The sequence below is a fragment of the Hippocampus comes genome, unplaced genomic scaffold (genome assembly GCF_001891065.2).
Source record: "Hippocampus comes isolate QL1 unplaced genomic scaffold, H_comes_QL1_v1.1 scaffold139, whole genome shotgun sequence".
Taxonomy (NCBI): Eukaryota; Metazoa; Chordata; class Actinopteri; order Syngnathiformes; family Syngnathidae; genus Hippocampus; species Hippocampus comes.
The window spans coordinates 458763-478326 of record NW_017804829.1 but is presented as its reverse complement, the minus strand read 5'-3'; the positions used below and the strand labels follow the sequence as shown (position 1 = coordinate 478326).

The 19564-nt window shown below is 39.3% G+C and overlaps 2 protein-coding genes across 3 annotated transcripts in view; one reads left to right on the top strand and one right to left on the bottom strand.

The window, feature by feature from the left end:
* Positions 1 to 1520: 1520 nt before the first annotated feature.
* Positions 1521 to 12520, bottom strand: pofut1 (protein O-fucosyltransferase 1). 2 transcript variants are annotated; one of them, XM_019866925.1, is made up of 10 exons: positions 12396 to 12520; positions 10496 to 10574; positions 10255 to 10350; positions 5629 to 5694; positions 5118 to 5239; positions 4588 to 4770; positions 3603 to 3715; positions 2875 to 3067; positions 2321 to 2563; positions 1521 to 2085 (listed from the first exon to the last, which is right to left on the bottom strand). In XM_019866925.1, exons 5-10 carry the CDS (start codon positions 5184 to 5186, stop codon positions 1789 to 1791), a joined length of 1098 nt encoding a protein of 365 aa, XP_019722484.1. In that variant the 5' UTR covers positions 5187 to 5239; positions 5629 to 5694; positions 10255 to 10350; positions 10496 to 10574; positions 12396 to 12520; the 3' UTR covers positions 1521 to 1788. The 2 variants fall into 2 exon arrangements, with proteins under 2 accessions (XP_019722484.1, XP_019722475.1); XM_019866916.1 differs by lacking the exons at positions 5629 to 5694; positions 10255 to 10350; positions 10496 to 10574; positions 12396 to 12520 and adding an exon at positions 5454 to 5622.
* Positions 12521 to 13606: 1086 nt separating this feature from the next.
* plagl2 (pleiomorphic adenoma gene-like 2) overlaps positions 13607 to 19564 on the top strand; it is a 42649-nt gene continuing 36691 nt past the window's right edge. Inside the window, exon 1 of the mRNA XM_019866746.1 lies at positions 13607 to 14368. The gene's annotated coding sequence lies outside the window, so the exon portion shown is untranslated. The remainder of the gene's footprint in view (positions 14369 to 19564) is intronic.

Sequence of the window (19564 nt, the reverse complement as noted above, 5' to 3'; positions counted from 1 at the left end):
CGAATTTCTTTTACAAGACGAACACAGTCCCATATGATGTAATTTCCTAAAATGATGATGAATATGGGGATTAGCTGTAAGCTTTAATCGTTTAATTTATATATATATATTTTTTTTCATTCCATACTCTAATTTATTGAGATACACTTGCATTATATACAATGATTATTGATGTTTTTAGTTTGCAGTGATGTATAATTCTAATTAATCATTCTAAGGCAGGGGTGTCAAACTCATTTTAGTCGCGGGCCAATTTGGAGTTATGTCTTCCCTCGGAGGGCCGATGACAGTGAAACTATAAAATTATTACTTGTACACAACAAATAACAAATGAATAGATTATTAGTTTTTATATCAGTCAAGTCAATTATAATAGTTTGTTCAAGTGAGTCTAAACTGGGTAGCAAAATTACTACAAAATATCAATGTTATTTATCACACATGACAATTTGACATTACAGTACAGATCTTAGCAAGTTGACACACATGATCTGCTTTTGCGGGCCAGATAAAATGACCTGGCGGGCCGGATCTTGCCCACGGGCCTTGAGTTTGACACCTGTGTTCTCAGGGGGTGTTTTGCCATCAATTTAGCTATATGAGCTACTGTACTGAGCAAGAGCTCTCAGTATGATGTATTTCAAACTACAATATTGCGCCGTATTGGTCAGTTAACACCTCTGGGACAGCGTCAATCAAACTTTGCATTATTATAATTACAGTATTAATTTTCAAGTCAGATTTGACTGGTCTCATTGTCCGCTTGTGCAATGAAGCATCGCATGTGGAAAAAGAAAATAAGATATACTTTTTTGTGGGGCTTTTCAAATATCCAAACTTGTTTAGCAACATTTTAAATGGGGTTTAAAAAAAAAGACTATTATTGTAAAACATGTCCCTTTCTATAACACATTACGAAACGTGATCTTCAGGACATAAGTCCAATACAGTAATGCTCTCCTCCACTTACTGCTGTCTGTGTCTAGGGTTATGATTTGTGAACGTATCAGATTAATGACTACCGTAACTAATAACTAAGGTCCTCAAGAAAACACTCATTTAAAAATTTTCATTTTATTACCGATTTTTCTTGCTTTGGTTCTGAACGTAAACAGTTGCTCAGGGCTGTAGGCCTTGACACCTTTAACGGTTATTAAAAATAACTAAACAAAAACAAACAACAACAACAACAAGCTAACTATAATACACAATCGTTTCATTAATTGGATTAATGGTTTAATATTGTACGACAATATCAAAATGACTCCTACCACTTTCGATTTTTCCCTATGCGGCCTCTGAAGCAAAAAGTTTGGATGCCCCTGCTTCAAACTAATCTGTTGAATAAATGGCAACAGGTGGATCTCCAGGTTAATGATATTCTCTGCCATCTAGAGGATGCGCATGAAATTGCTCTGCCTGTCGCGAAATGCTAATGATACACAGCTAGCGGTACACAGACGCATTACTTGGAATGTGTGAATAATTTTCAGACCAATTAAGTAAAAGTGGATACTTAAAAAAAAGTGTGATGCTCTATCACCGCGGGGCAGCGGTTGGGAATCACTAGTTTAAAGTGTCAAGCTATTGTTGAGCTGTTATTGAATTCTCAACCCAGCACACTTCAAAAACAGACGCACCATTTGCGTCATTTTTATCTTTGGGTTTACTTCTGTTGTGACCGTTTGTAGTTACCACGCAGCAATTTTCCCCTGCGTTGTGTCTATTTAGAGTAGTTTTCCCTTTTATATCTCCGTCAGTTTTTTTTTTTTTTTAATACGGCTGTATTTAGTTCACGTCTTTGCTGCAGCTCGAGGACAGAGGCAGTTCTGGATTGCCGCAATATTGTTCGTCCAAGTGGTGTTGCCGTAGCATTTCTGATGCAGATTGAGTACTGGTGCAGACTGGTTCACCATGCCCAGATTGGTCCATGCCAAAAAAGGAGGAGGGACGTTTGTGCACGTCCCTTTCTCTCTTCACAAAGGCAGTAAATGATGAGACGCAGTTCCCAATAAAGTGGTCCGCTTGGCCTAAAATGTACAGGTCCACTTGGGGAGAGTCAGGCCGCAAACTCACCACTTTGACCTGCACAGAGATGACAACATTTTTATTTAATCCCTCAAGAGGAATTCAACAGTTTGAAATTGTGGAAAATGATGCATAGCGTGCCTCCTTTAAGGCTGGATTCAGTTGTGGAACCATGTTGTACATGATCAGCTACTATGTACAAATTTTACAATCATTCCAGAAAGCGGTGCGACAGACATAAGCCAGTTGCAATGAAGAAGTGGAAGTGACTTTTGCCCAACAGTTTCATCACCTTGCCCTTGAAGAGCTTCTCAATATCGCTGCGGTGGGACTCCGAGTCGGTGGCGATGTAGACCGAGCGAGCCGAAGTCCTTTCCACCCACAGCTTTACGGCCCTGCAGATCTCGGCCAGGTCGGGTAGGCACATGGTCATGGTGAGGGGCAGCGCCGTCTGCCGCTTGTAGCCCACACACTGAGGGGAGGCCATGAAATGGGGCCCCGCATCGCCGCTCTTCAGCAATTTGCAGGCGTTTTGCTTTAGGGAGCACAAACAAGGAAAGGCAAAATACATGGTGATACATTTTCAGATACAAAATTATCCGTGTTCATAGCAACCTTTAAAAATACTGCCGTACACCCTTGCGTCACCGTATGCATGCATAGTTTCTATGATGAAGGCTCATATAAACGTAAAATAAAAAGTGGAAAAAGAGACGCCACTTTTGCGTCTTCTGTTCAGATGATCATCATATAAACGTAGCCTCAGTGATTGTTTTTTTATTTTAAAAGAACATTGTACAATGTAGTCATATGCTCGTGGGAGCCGAACCTCAAACGGCATCTCACCCAGTCACTGCCAATCCTCAAGTGAATGCCAACATAGGGCCGAGTCAGGACGGCAGCGATGTGTTCCTGTCCCTCTGCCACCATCTTGTCGGACCAAACTACGTAACGCTGCAGGCTAACGTGTTCCTCCACCACCGGGAACTGGGCAGGAGCTCCGGGCAGGGCCAAGACTGGGTGCCGGTTGGGTGGGAACCTAGCAGACCATGGAGGGGAGGGGTTATATTGGAACCTTGACAAATTTAATTGAGAACAACGCTTAAGGAGCATCTAACGAAAAAAATTAAAGCACGGTATGAACATTTCACAAATTGTCATGCTTGATGATGAGGAAAATAAAAATCAATAGATGGTTTGACAGGTACTGCACACTATGAAAAATTTGCTCGTTAAAATAGTCTCTCTGGAGTGGCTGTCCACTCATCAACTTTTAACCTAAACAACCATATCAATCTTTGTGGGTTTTTTTTTTTTATCTGTCTGAAAATGTGTCTGTTAGAGAGCCATTTGTAATTATGCATATTTACACAATGTCACCCACACCAAGTTTCTTGTCTAAAGTAAATCAACAGCACCTTTGCTAGTTGCAGCCAAGTCAACCACTAACTTAATTCAAGACACAATTAATCAAAATGAATTATAAACAAAGGACAAGTGTCCTCATTGAACAATTCATCAATTCCCATCACGGCTCACAACATTAATGAAAGTCAAATAAAAGGCGTACTCACTTCTCCATCCACTGCTGCTGGTGGTATGCACTGAAGGAAATACCACTAAATAACACCGACTCGTCAAATTCCACGCCAACATAGTCCCAGAACTGACCGAATGGATTACCATCCTGAAAAGAGCAGAACCATCCACACACAATGGAGTAGTTATTTCTAACAACTATGCCTTGGCACATTATCCTAATTCTCTTCAATGGTTCAAAAACTATTATTTACGTATGACTCTTTTTTGTAGCTATGACTGCCCGCAAAATGAAATAAAAAGCCCAACAATTAAATGTTCTTCCGTTAGATGGCAGAAGGTAGATAATTGTGTTTCCACCTGTTTACATCGACACAATTAAATAAGTCACGCGGGCGTACGGCAGTAAAATTGAAAGAAGCACGAGGATGAGCTGAGTGATATGTGAGGTGATGGACGGACCACTAGAGGGCAGCGTTGGACTCCATTTCACAAAATGCCAAAACAAATGACTCACTCAGAAGCCATGTGTAGGACACATGAAGATAATTTGGACCATTAATAGCCCTGTTCTGTCCCCACCTTTGAAACGAGGCACTTAAAACTTGAGTGGGATCATTCCATCTTTGTCACTTTGCAGAAGAGTTATGTGAAGTTTTTACTTCTACAACTGTTTACTCTTATTTGCCCGTGGGACCATGTTGTGTCTCACAGGTCAGTGCAAAATCTGTTTTACTTCTGGTTGGGGAACGAGCTAATTTAGGTTTTAATGAATTAGCGATCAAAATATCCTCATAGGAAGTAATTTGACTTGATTGTTGGTGGAGATATTATTAAGTATGTGATGTTTTCTTTTAGTCATATTGATTGCACATTATATTCATGTGCGATTACTCACATTTAAGCCTCTTTTAAGGGTTAAGGGTTATTCATCTTTATGTGTCGACCAAGCTATCCATTTTGGGATCCCTCCTCATCCACACCTAAACACACAAGCTTGCCGTTCCACTGTACCCTCACCTTCATGGGACAGGATCGTCCATCTGCACTCCGTTGAGCCGCTGCCTCAAAGCAGTATGCTTTCCTCTGTCCTACTGGCCAGTGTTTGTCAGCAAGCTCCTTCATGAAGACTTCCAAAGCCACCACACGATGGTAGGCCGACAAGGCTTCAAGTTTGAAGAACTCACTGTATGGAACATGGACCTGGATGAATCGTCGTGGAAAAAAAATCATAGATCATAAAACTCATGACATTATTCACAGAAGTGATTTTTAGACATTCTTTAAACTGGAATGACCCGAGTAAAGTAGAAGTAAAAGGTAGAGCCTACGTGGCTTGTTTCAAAGGTATCCCATCCTCCAACTGTTCATGAATGTATATGTATTGTAAAGATTATTAAACAAAGCAAGCAAAAATAATAATTGTGGACATGGCAAGATCATTTTTCCCAACTTCATATTTCCTTGTCTCTTCATGTTGTCTTTTACACTCAAGTGCTTTTGTCCATAACGTGGATCAGACACGACAGCAAATAGAGAACAGAAATTACATTAGCGGCAGGCGAGCTGTGATGCCGGTAAACAATCCACGGAGGGACTGCCAGTGTTCGGTTTAACATCTTCGCAAAAGCCAGAGAACCCAGGAAATGGTCAGCCTGGTTCCCAAAGCGACCTGAACACAGAAACACGTTTCAATGTTCGCGGAATATTTTGTTTTATTGAATGTAAAATGTATCGTGGAACTAAACTGTAACTTTCGACCTCGATGTATTGTTACAAAAAAATGGATTTATTCCCCAAAAAAGTTCTGTCCTTACAATAGGTTTTAACTATGATGGGTAATTGTGCTAGTTAAAAAGCTGCCTTAAATTAAAAACGTTTGTTACCCATGCACGGACAGTACAAGACATATCCGTTATCATCCCACTGCAGTTCTTGGGTAGCCGCCAGAGAAGTTTGTTGTAAGAATGAACAAAGAAAACCGGCCAGCGTGAGAGCGTGAGTCTGTCGCTTCCACACCGCCATTGTAGTCCAAAACATATCCCAGAATGCAATGCGTACACTTTTACTTCTTTGTTTGGTTGGTGGTGTGGAGACGGTTCAGACTGTTAAGGTATGTGCTGTCATCTGCAGGTCAGGAAGCATACTGTTGGTTCCGTTCTAAACGGAGAAAAAAAACGTATACAGTACATGTTTTGATTCAATTCTACAGACTCAGTCATGAAAACAAGTGTGGTTGAACAAAACAAACATTCATCAATTACAAGTACAGTTAGTGAGAAAACAGGCAGAAAAAAAACAACCTCAGTCGGATTCTTTTTGTGACTTTCACTCACTAAAATAATACTGTATTCAATCTATTATTTCTAGTTAAATTCATATCTCAGTTTTTTTATGGTAGTAGTCAAAATACAGTATATTTACTAAATACTGAAATGAGAGTGTGGTCATTCTACTAAGTCCAAGGTTTTCCTGTAATTCATTTTCTCATATTCAATATACAGCAGCTGTGATGGCCCGGCGACCAGTCCAGGGTGTGCCACGCCTCTTGGCCAAAGTCAGCTGAGAGACGCTGCAGCTCACAAGGACTATAGGAAATGGAAGCATGGATGGACATCGCTCCTGTAAATTGCAGGAAGTATTGACTAGTCTACTGTTAAGGCCAGAAGTTTGAGCAAAACAACCTTTCAAAATTTCCTTTTTGATATTTTGGGAATACATGTGTCAGTGTGTTGCAAAATAATACAAACTTTACCCAAAAAAAATAAACAAAAAAAAAAATCAAGTATTTTTGACAGTGACCATTCAATGATAATGACAACAACCTGTTGTCCATTTGTTTCTTTGATTACATCGTTTTTAATGCGCTGTCCTGTACTGTACTTTTTGCTCGTCCACCCCAAAACTTTACTATACTGCGCTCCCATACACATTAGAAAATAAGAAGAAATCAAAATGCAATAAACAACAACAACAACAAATATATGTTTTGCACTGCACCGCCTTGAGTATACGACTATGGTAGTTCATTCCCAGCTACTCTTGCATCACATCTGCGTATGGGTGCTCAACATGCCCAAACTCACTGTGCTGGATAACCATGGCAACACATGGCCGGAATGTTGAATGGGAGCAGCCTAACAGATAGATGAGATTCCCTAATAAATAGGTAGATAGATAGATAGATAGATAGATAGATAGATAGATAGATAGATAGATAGATAGATAGATAGATAGATAGATAGATAGATAGATAGATAGATAGATAGATAGATTTTTTTTTAATGTTGAGTGACTCAATTTCGACCTGAGTGTGATGCCATCAAATAGGTTTAATGATTGACATTCCTTATTGATTGGTTGACTTGAAAGCAGTTGAATGCAATTCATGATGACCCAGTGTCAAACTTTCTCTTTCTTTCTTTGCATTCAATAATTCTTGTTTTTCCTCCTCTGTGATGCTCGGCAGCTGGCTGTTGTTTCCCTCCTTTCCTGTGCATACTCCTCCCCCACCTCTGCAACACACACTGTTTTTCATTGTTTGAGATGACAGCAGTGATAACAATGCAGAGAGGCATAACTCTCAGTCTTCTATGAAAGGAGTTTAGGGGGCATCAGCGGGCAGTTTTCTTCAGGTGAATCAATGACACAAAAAAAAACACATGCAAATAAATCACTATTGTAGTCTATACGTTGAATGCCTTAAACTGGAATTACTAACAAACAATAGTATTTAGCAGATGATTTCTCTGCTGTAACAAGGCTTTTTTTTTAACCAATACATTTTTACACCATTAAAAGATGCCTTATTTGACAGGATGAGCAACGTGTACAAAGTAAAATGTGCTAAATCGTCACTGCTAGTGATTTTGAATCGTATCAAAACTTCAACAATTAAATGTGATTACAGTATACTGTACGCATTCAAGCATACAGTTTGTAAAATAGCTTTTCAGATTTGCAACTTGTAAAGGTGATTTTAAATTGTTTGGACAAAAATAATAATAATAGTTGTTTGAAACCCAAAGAAAAACAACAGCACATCTTAGAACGTTAAATGAATACTTCCAAAAATACAGCTTTCAAGATTAAATATGTTTTCCAAAATTTCACTAGTCCATCAACCCATTATCCGAACCGCTTATCCACACGACGGTCGCAAGCGTGCTGCAGCCTATCCCGGCTGTCCTTAAGCAGTAGGCGCGGAACACCCTGAACTGGATGCCAGCTAATCACAGGCCAGATATAGACAAATAACCATTCGCGCTCACAATCACACCGAGGGACAATTTAGAATGTTGCATTAACCTGCCATGCATGTTTTCGGAATGTGGGAGGAAACCGGAATACCCATAGAAAACCCACAAAGGCACAAGTAGAACTCTTGACCTTGTGAAGTGGACGTGCTAACTAGTTAGCCATGGTGTCGTCCTCAAATTTCACTCTAACGGAAATGTTAATGTTTCAAATCTTTCATCTTTTAAGTGAAAAACAAAAGAAACAAAGTGCAGGAAGTTCCCAGCATTTTGTCTCTGATGCAGTGCCAAAAGAATCCAGTTTTTAATTGATCTCTGACCATCTGTTAGAATTTTCCAAAAGGCAGCTCATACCGACATGCTGCAAAAGTGCCGAATATCAGCTGATAATCGTCTATCCCTGCAAACAACCATATTGACAATGTTAGCGGCAACCTGAAAGCAATTGGTAACCATTTACAACCCACTTAATTGGCCTAAAGTAGCCTAATGACAGACCAGCCAGGACACCCCTCATGTTGTTCAAGCACTAGTATCGGTGCTAACGTCAACGTGCTCAGCGAGTCTTTTTGAAAGCATGACATCAGAACACACCAGTTTTGTTCTTGTTTGCCTCGATCCTTCATCTCTTTGACAACAGTGGGTTAAGCGACATTTGGCAACAATAGGTGGAGCTCAGGGGTGAAAAAAAATGTTCCAAATTAATGAGTTATAAGCTAGCTAGACAGGTGGATTTAGAGGCTAACACGACACTATGATGTATCTTTTGTCCGTGGTATTCCCTCAATGTGTTTTCCCAAGGATGAAAAGGCTATTGTTAGCTTTAATGGTGATCCAGTCTAGTCATCTACCACCCAGCAGGTGGCGTTTTAGTGACTCAGCTGGACTAGACCCATAAAAACGTTCCACCCATCCTTATCAACATGCTGCAGAGCTCCCGATGAAACCTCATGGTCCACCTCATGACGGAAAAGACGTGCTGGGCGAAGATAGACTTCAGATGCTCACGCATCAGCAGCCATTAGGCTACTGTATGATTTTAACTGTTGTGTAACGCTTGCGTACGGGCCAGTTGTACTATTTGAAAGGATGAGAGGTTAAGTTTGGTTGAACTTTAAAGGAGCTGAACTTGCAGCAAGATTTGAATCCAGGACCTCTCAACAATGACACAGACCTGTTCACCACTATTCTGCCTTGCTGCACAAACAAACCAAAATTAAATGAATAAAAATATACAAAAAAATAACTATCAAAAATTCACAAGCTTTTGACTGTGTTTTGTACAGCGTGCAATTAATACTGTACATTTTGAACTGAACCACTGTATATACTGCATGCCATATGTCATTTCTTTGCTTGGGTCCTCTATTTGGATGTTTTATTTTTGTTTAAGTTAGTTTTATTTGGCTTAGTTTATCCAACCATCCATAATCTCTACCGCTTATTCTCATTTGGGTCATGGATAAGTTGGGGTTTATACCAGCTGACTTTCGGAGCAAGATGGGGTACCCACTGGGCTGGTCGCCATCCAATCACAGTAAATTAATTTTAATCAATGAATTACAATTATGGGCTGCAACCCTCAGTTGTCCTTGGGTCTTAATTCTTGATCTTAGCAAGCAACTTTGGACTATTATATGCTTCCAACATTGTCCCTGATAGTGTATTGGTTCATCTGTGAAAACTACGTAGGCTGCATTGCAACTTCGCAACTGTGTGAATGTGAAAGACTGTCTATTTGTGACACTGAAAAAGCAAACGTTATATAAAATCGATGGATCGATGTGTCCAATTTAATGGGAACAGTTTCGGAAAGGCCTTTAGTTTTCTCCGCGTAAAAAGCTTCTCTCATGTTCAACATCTGTACCACTGACCACACGAATGGACAAAAATTCCCAAAGAAACGCTCCAAGATCTTGGAGAAAAACTTTCCAGAAGAGTGCAAGCTGTTAAAAATGCATACAGAGAACAACACAAAAGTTCACTTTTCATTTCTAATAGATGGAATGTGTTCCAATAGTTTTGCCCATAGAGTATACGCGTAACAGTGACATGCAATCCCTCATCATGTAACCGCAGAATTTGACCAACATTTAGTGGCTGTTCATCACCCAGTCTCCATTAAAGCAAGCCACCCAACTGTTTTACAAAACAAAACTCATAAAAAAACAAAAACACACACGCACATGCGCGTCCTCATTTTGAGGGCATTGCGGGTTATTTTGCTGGCGAGCAAACAAACTCCAGATGTGACCTAATTGTAGCAAAGGAGGGGCTGAGTGCGGCGACGTGCACCTGTGTGTGTGTTTATGAGGACGCTTAGACGCGTGCAGAAAGGAGGTACGAGGACAAAGGTGATATGGAATGACACAGGAGGAAGAGTCACCTTAAGCAGACATAGATGTGAGGGCTTTATTTTTCGGGAGCTCACCACGCTTTCCTATCAGGAGACTTGCTTGGAAGACATCACGACTTATGAGGACCTGCTCAGTAGAGAGGTGAGGGCGGGAAGGAGCTTCTGTGGAGGCTGCAGCGAAGAAGAACAGAAATTCAGTGCCATCATTATGTTGCCGGTCGTACAGCCAGAAGTTGTCAGACAAGGAGAAGAATTGTCTTTGTCATCATGACACACAAGAATATTCATGGAATGAAGAATTAAATACATTTAATACCTCTGAGTAGTGACAACAGCACTGGGGGAGGGTGTGTCTCGCTTTTCCTCAGTTCAGCGCTGACATCAGTGCCGTTAGACTACATAAAGACACATAAGTGATGTGACAAGAATATGACAAAGTGAAAAAACACAAAGAACAATCGAGCACAGTCTTTTTGCCAAGTTTGAACTCTTCAGAAAAAGCCGGCTAAAATTCATTTAATGTGTTTGATTATGTGATTGGAACGACACTGTTCGATCAGCAACATGCGCTCTGAAAAGAACGAGGCAGTAGAGGTCAGACGCTGAGAGAACAAAAAACACAATTTGTATTTTTTCGGGCAAAACAGTACTTTTAGTTAGCACAACAAAGCTGAGTTGTTGTTGTCGTTGTTATTGTTTTTTTAAACTTATATCTTTGAGTTTGGGGACCATAGAAGGAATAATTAGGCCTGTAAACCCTTATTTCTTTTTCGAAAATGATAGCAAGCCAATTTTCCCATTATCCATCCATCCATCCATCCACTTATCCTCATGATGGTCGCAAGCATCTCTTTGGATCCATAAACTGTACTTTTATTTCGCACAGCTACTTTATGAAATAATGTCGAATAAATTCTACATATTTTCTTTCTCTGTCGCTCAGGAGGGGCAGCACTCTTTGGACTCCACCGTACTCTGACATCCCTCCTCTCATGCCTACGTGTTTGTGATCTTTGTGTGCAACACAAACAAAATAGACTGTTTCAGCAGAATGGAAGCTTCACCTTGAGGATATCAGCATTGTAATTAAAAACAAATATTCTTTTACTTCCCTGACAACTATTTTTGTCCACAGTAGTTTTTTGTTACCTCCACCATAGGAGGATATTTTAAAAACACACACACAAGTAGAAACTACTTGAAACAATTTGAAACTTTGTGTCAATCAAAGGGGGAAATTTGAATTTTACATTTTCCGTTATTTCTCAATCGATAATGCAGAATTATTTGTAACCAAAGTCCGATCGATATATGAGGAGGTGTTCATTTTTATGGCGTAAGAATAATTTAGTCGTGGAGGATTGCTTGGACAAATGAAAATGTCCTTGTGCAACTGGACGAGAAGCAGAAATTAGAGCCAGGATTTAACTGCATAATGTCATTTACATTCCAAAATCTTAGCAAGTTTTAGATTATATGTTTGACTTTTCAAAAGCCAAATTAATTATTCACAACATTGTTTTCAAACGTTTATTGGTTTACTTTCATATCAGAAAAATTCCTCTTTGTATATTTTGTGTTAAAATAATGTCATACATTTAATGTATTCCTTTTCATCTATTGTTTTTTGAATTATTTCCTTAAAAAGAACTGCAACCTGGCAAAAATGTATTTAAGGATGAACGTCAAATGGTGATGTCATTATATTGAATTCCAGAAATGAGTAATATGATTGTATTTGTCATTTGAAGATTTCAACATTTATTTCCTCCACTTTACATTTTGTATGAACAATCACTTTAATATATATTTTTTTTAATATTCCATTTTTTAAAAGGTAAGAATAATCTGGTTTGACAAAAATATTATTTTAAATTGAGTGCGAATTGTTCTCACAATCGAACAAAGGTTCCATTCTGTGTTCAACTTTAAATTGTTCTTAATTTCCATTTAATCAAAATCAGTTTATTAAAAATAAGATTTTTTAAAAACATCCAAACAATCGAACTACCATCCTCAAAATTTCTAAAACGTCTTTACTCCATCACTGTGGTAATTGAAGATGCCTTTTCATTTGATTTTTCTTCTCTTGTATATTATATAGGAACGGAACGAAAACTTTGAACACTTTACACGACTTCCGATTTTTAAAAACCAACAACAAAAAACAACCCCTCCATAAGTAGAAATACAGAATAAATCCATTAAAACAATACCTGTACATTTTAAGTCCCAAATACTGACTACGGTCACAGTTTTCGCTCACTTCTTTACGTGAAAAAGCAGGATTTAGTTGCCAGCACCAGGTACAGCGGTCACGCTTTGGGGGCGTGTCCACTAGAGAAAGAGGCCTCCGGTGCCTTCAATAACAGTCGAAAATATGAAATTTTCATATGACTTTCGAAAAGAAAAAAGAAATGAATCTGACAAACATGAAACGAATATATTTATTATTCGTATGATGAAGAAATATGAAGGTGTCTAACTGCAGAGGAAATCTGGGTTTTCCGTATAATTAAAAAAAAAAAGAGAGAGAAATGTTTGCTCATCAAATGAGATTCTAAACTCAGAGTATAGATTCGGTTATTTGCGCTTAATGTGTGAAAAATACACGTGAACATATAAAATGCAAGTGGGTGGAATTGTTTTCCAAAAATCTTTTAATTAATGGATCTTTTTAATGGAATTTAATTTTGCGTAAACTGGAGGAGCCTGAAGGCATCACGGTCGATTCCCCCACCCCCACGCTCCCTGGCTGCACAAACATGTTCCCCTTGCGGGCTCCATCAGCTTGTGGTGGGCTTCGAAGAGGAGGGGGTGACGAGGAAACGAGTTGATGTGCCCTGGAAGTAATTCTTTCACCCCCCCTCGACAACACAGTCGCACGACACATGCACTGACGTACACTGAAGAACTACAAGAATTATGCAGGCAAAGTGGGACAAAATGTGGGCTCAGCACGTTAATTGATTTTAATTCCTGCATTACTCATTTCTATCAATTAAAATGTAAACACAAGGGCCTTGAGATGTGAAAGTCTTTAAAATAGTAATAGAAATAATCTGATCATTATTACAACGTCTGCTTGTTTACGTTAATGCTTTCATCGAATAATCTCAGACATTTCAGTGCAATCCACTCAAAGACCAATTCGAGCAATTTTCCAGCATTCTTTGTGATTTTTCTGCACTCTGAATTCAACCAAAGTGAGTGTCTATTTATTTTGCTTGTTTATTGATCTGTTGGCAAGGTGATATTTTATATAATTTCAGACACAATGCAAAGACAATGAGCAGGTGAAAGATTTGCATGTTAAAATTGGTTTTTAGTTTAAACTAAATTTAAGCCTCCATGCTGTCCCATCAGCTATTAATTACATATTTTATTTTATTTTAAATTCTGAAACATACATTTAAAAATGGTACTCCAATAAATCCGTAATTATGCTTAATTTGGTCGGTGATTAATTCACATGTGTATACAGTGTACAATATATTTTAAAGCGTGGGTAGTAAAGGTCATCGTTATTACAAAGCATGCTTATGTAATTGTGAACTGTTATTTTTATCTGACGCACATGGTGATAATTTGTTAATAACTTGAGATACTGGGCATGCTTGTCATTGGCCGGCGATGATTGTATCATGGCTAAAGGATCGGAATATTTGGAATATTTCAAAACACGTTCGAGTGGATTGGTTGAGGTCTGAAGTCAAGTGATTTCTAAAACGAATTTTAATTTTGTGTTGAGTTTTAACGCTGCCAATTTATTACAAATGTATTGTTTGTAACAGAATACGGTGACAATGTGCAGGTGTTTTAACTGACAAGATCGTACGCGAGCCTGTCTGCCGGTGGGTGTTAAAAAAGCAACACAGTAATCTATCCCCGAGTGTAAAAAAAGTTTGTGAAAGTGGCCTGACGTCACACTCCCACAATGCTTACCGCCCCCTAACTCGGTTGCAGCCTGAGGAGAGCCACACACACTCACTCCCAGGCCCCGAATATCTAAATTATTGGGAGGGGGGAAAAGTCGTTTAAAATTATTTTATAAACAAGTAAAGAAGACATCGAAGAGAGAGCGTGGAGTTGGCGGCGTGGGTCTCTCCCATGGTGGCTTTCTACTCGGGATGGACGTTTACCGGGGCTCCAAGTGAAAGTTGACTAATGCAGTGCTGGAAACTTTTTGGTGGGTAAACTGCCTCTTTTTTCCCCCTTTCCCCCTCCTTCGCGTATTGTGTTTGCACGTTGTTGTCCTTGTGCGTGTTTGGGAAACCTTTTACGCAACTTTTGACGGCGTCCAGCTGACGTGCACTTCGACTTGCGCGACGATTGCCTTGTTATGAATGTGTTGGTATTACTAAATAAGCGCCATTGGCCTTTGCGTCATTTGTGGCGTATTTATGTGTGTGCGTGTAAGTGTGTGTGTGTGACTAGATATTTAACAACAGCGCTACAAATAGTTGCTAAAAAAGTGATCGCGACAAGTTTGGGGCACGCTAGTAGAGCCCTTTTATTATTGTTATTTTACGTCAAGTTGTTGAGTTTCAGGCCATTTTGGGAATATAAAGTCCCTCCGTGTATTTTCGAGATTATGGGAGGGTGTAAAAGTATGTTAAAAGTGGATTTTAATTGAGGCTCGTTGGTAGCAGTGTATTAAAGTGTGGGATTTATTTTGTGGTGATGGTGCGTTCACTTGTCACGTTGCTCATGAAGCTTGGAAAGATATGTGGACCACACGTATGTAACTAACTGTCCTCCTCGTGGCTTGTGTCATGTTTGCGGCTCCTCGGATGTTTTTGTTCCCTTGGCCTGCGCGTGCACGCGCGTGAGCGCGACTGTGTTTTTTTTCCTTGGAAGTAGAACAAGTGGAGGGTGTCTTAACAGGGCAGTAGTCATTTGCAGTATTATTGTATCAGTTCTACATGTTTATTTTTGTAGCTTGCAGTTAGCTACACAACTGCAAGCTACATATTTACATACATACTGAGAGGTTGCTTATAATATTGCTAGTTACACGCTTATGCAACCACTTAAATCAATGTAAGCTTTTTATTTTATGTATTTATTTATTTTTAACAAAGTATTCCCAAAGGTTGAACACAGTCTGTTCCAGGGTGTTGATTTACCACGATTTGATCATATTTGGAAATGTTTTTATATTTTGTATTCAAATGTAATCTATCACTGTGGATATGGAAATATTCTGTCCATTGATATGACAATTATTGATGTGATAAAATAAAATTTGTTTATGTTACTTGGGATTTTAGGAGTAATGACAATATTTTTAAGTTATGCATCCTGTATTTACGTATTTCACAACTGTACAGTAAATCCCACCTTGTGCGTGGTTACTCATAAATTCCTCTATTTAAAATTTTATTTCTGTGGAACCTATCCCAACTCTTTGCTAAAAAACTCACTTATTCGTAGTCTTTGTGCTCTTTCTGAAACACCAAAGAGGTCACGAGATGGCGTCATAGTCCCGCAAAGTAGGAATTGGTTTCAAAGAAGTAGAGGACAGTAAATCCTGTATCCCCTCATCACAAAGGATATGTTCCAGAACACTGTGATATCGAAACACACCCGAGACATGATATAGTATTGGTGGGAGTTAAATATTTGTTAAAGATCTTTAAACACACTATTAAAACGATACAAAAACACATTGAAAAGAAATATACAGTATTATAATATATTGAGAAAGTAAGATCAATGAATCACAAACCCACCAACACAACAATGTGTACTCACGACAGCGACGATGACGTTGATGAAGCTGCCGTAATTCAGTACATTGCCATTTCAATGCTGAAATGCTCAATGCTAAACAAACTTCATCATGTGTTGAAAATGTCTCTTAAGCTTATAGTATGACATTGCCTTAAGCATTAACATGTACTCAGGTTTTTTACATTGGTTACTTATTTTTTGTTATGAACATGGCTGCTGGCTGTCTGCTTTGCTTCTTTTTTATACCTGGGTGACTCAATTAATGCTGTTTTGGAACTTGGGCGCACAACAAATGTCTGGATACCACTCCGCTATCTTTACATTATAGCACGGGAAACGCTGAAGTGACCAGCAAGGTGAGCAGCGGGCTGGTCATCCACTGACAGAGCACAACTGTCAATCAGGGGCTGGCAAAACTACACTCTCATTGGCTGAAACAGTACATTTGGATATTCTTTTCACGACACGTGCGATTTAAACTCAAAATGATGATGCAAAATGACGAAAATGCAAAATTAATAACACTTAGAAAAAAAGAGGAGAAAAAAAGTGAAATACCGGGACCACATACCCTCAACCTGAAGGGAGATTTGCTGTCGAACAGATAATCTCATCTGTTAAGATCTTTGAGTGAGGAGCTAAGGTTAGTCTGGGTTGTTATTGGAAATTCCAGAGAGTCTTTGAATGTGCTCTCGATCTTTTTGCTCTTGAAAAGTACACTCTAACAAACGACAAAGGTCTCATTATTGTTTGACAAGTGATTTTTTTCAAGGTTGCAAAGGCAAATATATGTGCAATCCAGTGCCTTTTTTTAATCAAATATTAAGCCTTCCATTTTTTTAAGGGTAAGAATAATTTTGAAATGGAATTCAAGTGTTTTGGGATCATTTTTTTGTGAGTAATTTTTAACATTGTAGTCGGGGGGAGGGGGGATCAATTACTCACATTTTTTTCACTGTTGGCAATATTGGGCCCCTTTTTCCTCCTAAAGAGAGGATAGTTACTATTTTACAAATGCAGTCATAGATGGCCATCATATGTATGCACGTATGCGCGCACGCTTGCTCTGGCCTGTCGACAGAATGTGCAACTTGTAGTTCTTTCCATAAAGGTGCCCAATCTCCTGATGTCAAGTCAAGGTAGTTAAGCCAGAACCATCTAATCTGCGAGCAATTCAAAGCAAGCTGCATGACTGTGTAGATCACTGGTCGATGGCATCCAAAGGAAAACAATAACACTTCCTAAAAATGTTGACATGGTATGCTTTAACAGTATGTGGAGGTGCACAAAGATGAGGGACGTTAGAGTTGCTCTAACTCGCTCCTCTCACTTTGAGGCCTGCAGTGACAAAATAAGGAAATGGAAGTGAGTTATTATCACAAGACAGTGCCTTGGTCGTTGTTACTCCACAAGAGTTGCTGCAGATTCTCAAAACGTCGTCACAGGCAGTGAAGCCATGAATCTAAAAACAAAGCCTTAATTGGCATGAAAAGGTCTTAAATTAAGTTTTCAAATGTCTAAAAAAATGTTAAGACATTATTGTACATAGTAGGACTGAACCAGTTTGAAGAATGATCAAATTGCAATTTTTGTACCACGTTTGTGATGTAACATTATTTCTATTGTATATTATATTTTTTAACAAGCGCAAGGAATAAATTAATCTGTATTACTATTAGGGCTGCGCACAAAGGGTTGGTGACTCAAATTGAGACGTAAATTGGCAGTTAGAAATGAACGCCAAATGAGAATTTTCAGATCCGAGTCAGAACGGGTCATTGCATATTACGCCTGTATTGTCACAGAGGAATGTTTGACTGGCACCCATGTCTCAATATAATCTATGGACGCGGGGAAAGCACTGCGTTCAAACACAACCCCCTGAAGCGTTTGAATATGGAAATGGGAATAACTGGCAGGCTAATGAGCATAAAATTCAACTGTTAAGCAGTCAGTCAGTAAATACCAGTTTGACAGTGTATCAACAACTTTGTTGTTCGAAAGGAAGCATTCTTTTTGTTTTTTTTCTGAAATTGCGGCCTTTTGCGATTAGAAAATTGCACTCTACTACACTGTGATGTTGAGTTCAATTCCATTCGTTGTTTAGCCATGGCAAATAATTTCAAACTCCGAAGTAAATTAACATTCTTAAAAAAAGAGAGCAAAAAACCCCAAATGACTCTTGTGGTAACGTCACACAATCGCGACGGTGTCACAAACTAGTGATGTGTTTTGAGTTGGGACTCAAGCGCAATTATATATCATTTATGGACTCCAGAAATTTGGGACAGCACAAGGCAGTCCGTCTTAAATTGTATTTCAAATGAAATTTTAAATAAATAAATAAATATTTAACTTAACTTTAAATTTGACACGGTTTATTTATTAATTTTTACTGACGAGTTTCAAGCCGTCAATAGACTTACCCGTAGTCTCGTCACCTCTGACTAATGAAATTACCGAATATGTCTCGCTTGGACCAAGTCTGCCCTCAAACTGAGTAATAATTTACCCTTTGCCGTTAGAAATGAACGCCAAATGAGAAATTTGGTTGGTACCCTCCCTTTTTTTCCTTTTCCTTTTTTTCATATAATAAAACACAAATTTGACTAGCTTAGCAAACGAATGCTAACCTGCGTTTACTGTTTCGGACAAATATGAAAGCATCTATTGTAAATTGCATTTAATTAAGTTGCATCCTGCGCTAGTCTGCCTCGTGTGGTCGGAGGCGGAACTTTGCAAGCTCGTGACGCGGGCGTTTTTGAGATCTCACCCGTGTTTATTGATGGTGCGCGGCACATTTGCTAATGTGTTCGCGTGTTTGTGTGTGAGCTAAAGCTGCTTTTGAGATGGAGGGAGGTCTTTCGTCTTTGAAAAATCCCCCACAATTCCTTGCTGTCACTGTGGGCAGTGGTGGTGGCTGCTGGTGGAGGAGGCAACAGCAGGCTGATTTCCATGAGAAAAGAGCATCAGTTGGGTTAATGGAATGGACAGCCCTCTGTGGGGACAAATGGCAGTTAATAACAGCGAAGAATCGGAAAAGCTGCAATCCCTTTTCTTTGCACTGCTTCACCTTCTGCGAGCCGGGATGGGCTAGGAAAGAAGGGGTGGGGGGAGCCGGGTGAGGTGGGGGGGGAGCAGAGCGGAGCAGAAGAGGTGGCCAAGGGAAGAAAGGACAACGGGTTCATGTGAGAATCTATGTTGTTTTTTTTCTCCACTGAAAGGCTGCAAGAGGATTGTTGGTGTTTGTTGTCTTCTCACGACGGCGACACACACGGGAAGTTTATGCAGAAGTGAAATGGAATATGCAGCGAGAAGCAGCGATTGCATCCCACAATGAGTTTGTCGACTTGTGCTGTGAACATATTTGGTTTAAGTGTTTACACGCGTGTATTCTGTGTCATGGGACAGTCAAGAATTGTAAGCCATGTTTGACCTTCTCTCAAGAGGTTATGTTTGTGGCTGCTTTTTTATTTTCATAGCAGCATCACACTAAAGCCACGTCCCTTATTTCTGTTGAACTATGTGCATTGCTGGAGGGCAGGCGTATCTCTGGCCGTTTACAATTTGTTTGCTGATCCAAATTAGGATTGTTCAACTTTGCCAGCGACTACTATTGGGTGGCTAATGTTTTTTTTCTTTTTTTACA

Coding starts and splice junctions, on each gene's coding strand:
- pofut1 (XM_019866916.1), bottom strand. CDS start 5,607: ATGTTTTGGACTACAATGGCGGTGTGGAAGCGACAGACTCACGCTCTC. Junction 5,240..5,453: donor CTTGTACTGTCCGTGCATGG/GTAACAAACGTT, acceptor TTCTGTGTTCAG/GTCGCTTTGGGAACCAGGCT. Junction 2,086..2,320: donor AGAAGCTCTTCAAGGGCAAG/GTGATGAAACTG, acceptor ATCTCTGTGCAG/GTCAAAGTGGTGAGTTTGCG.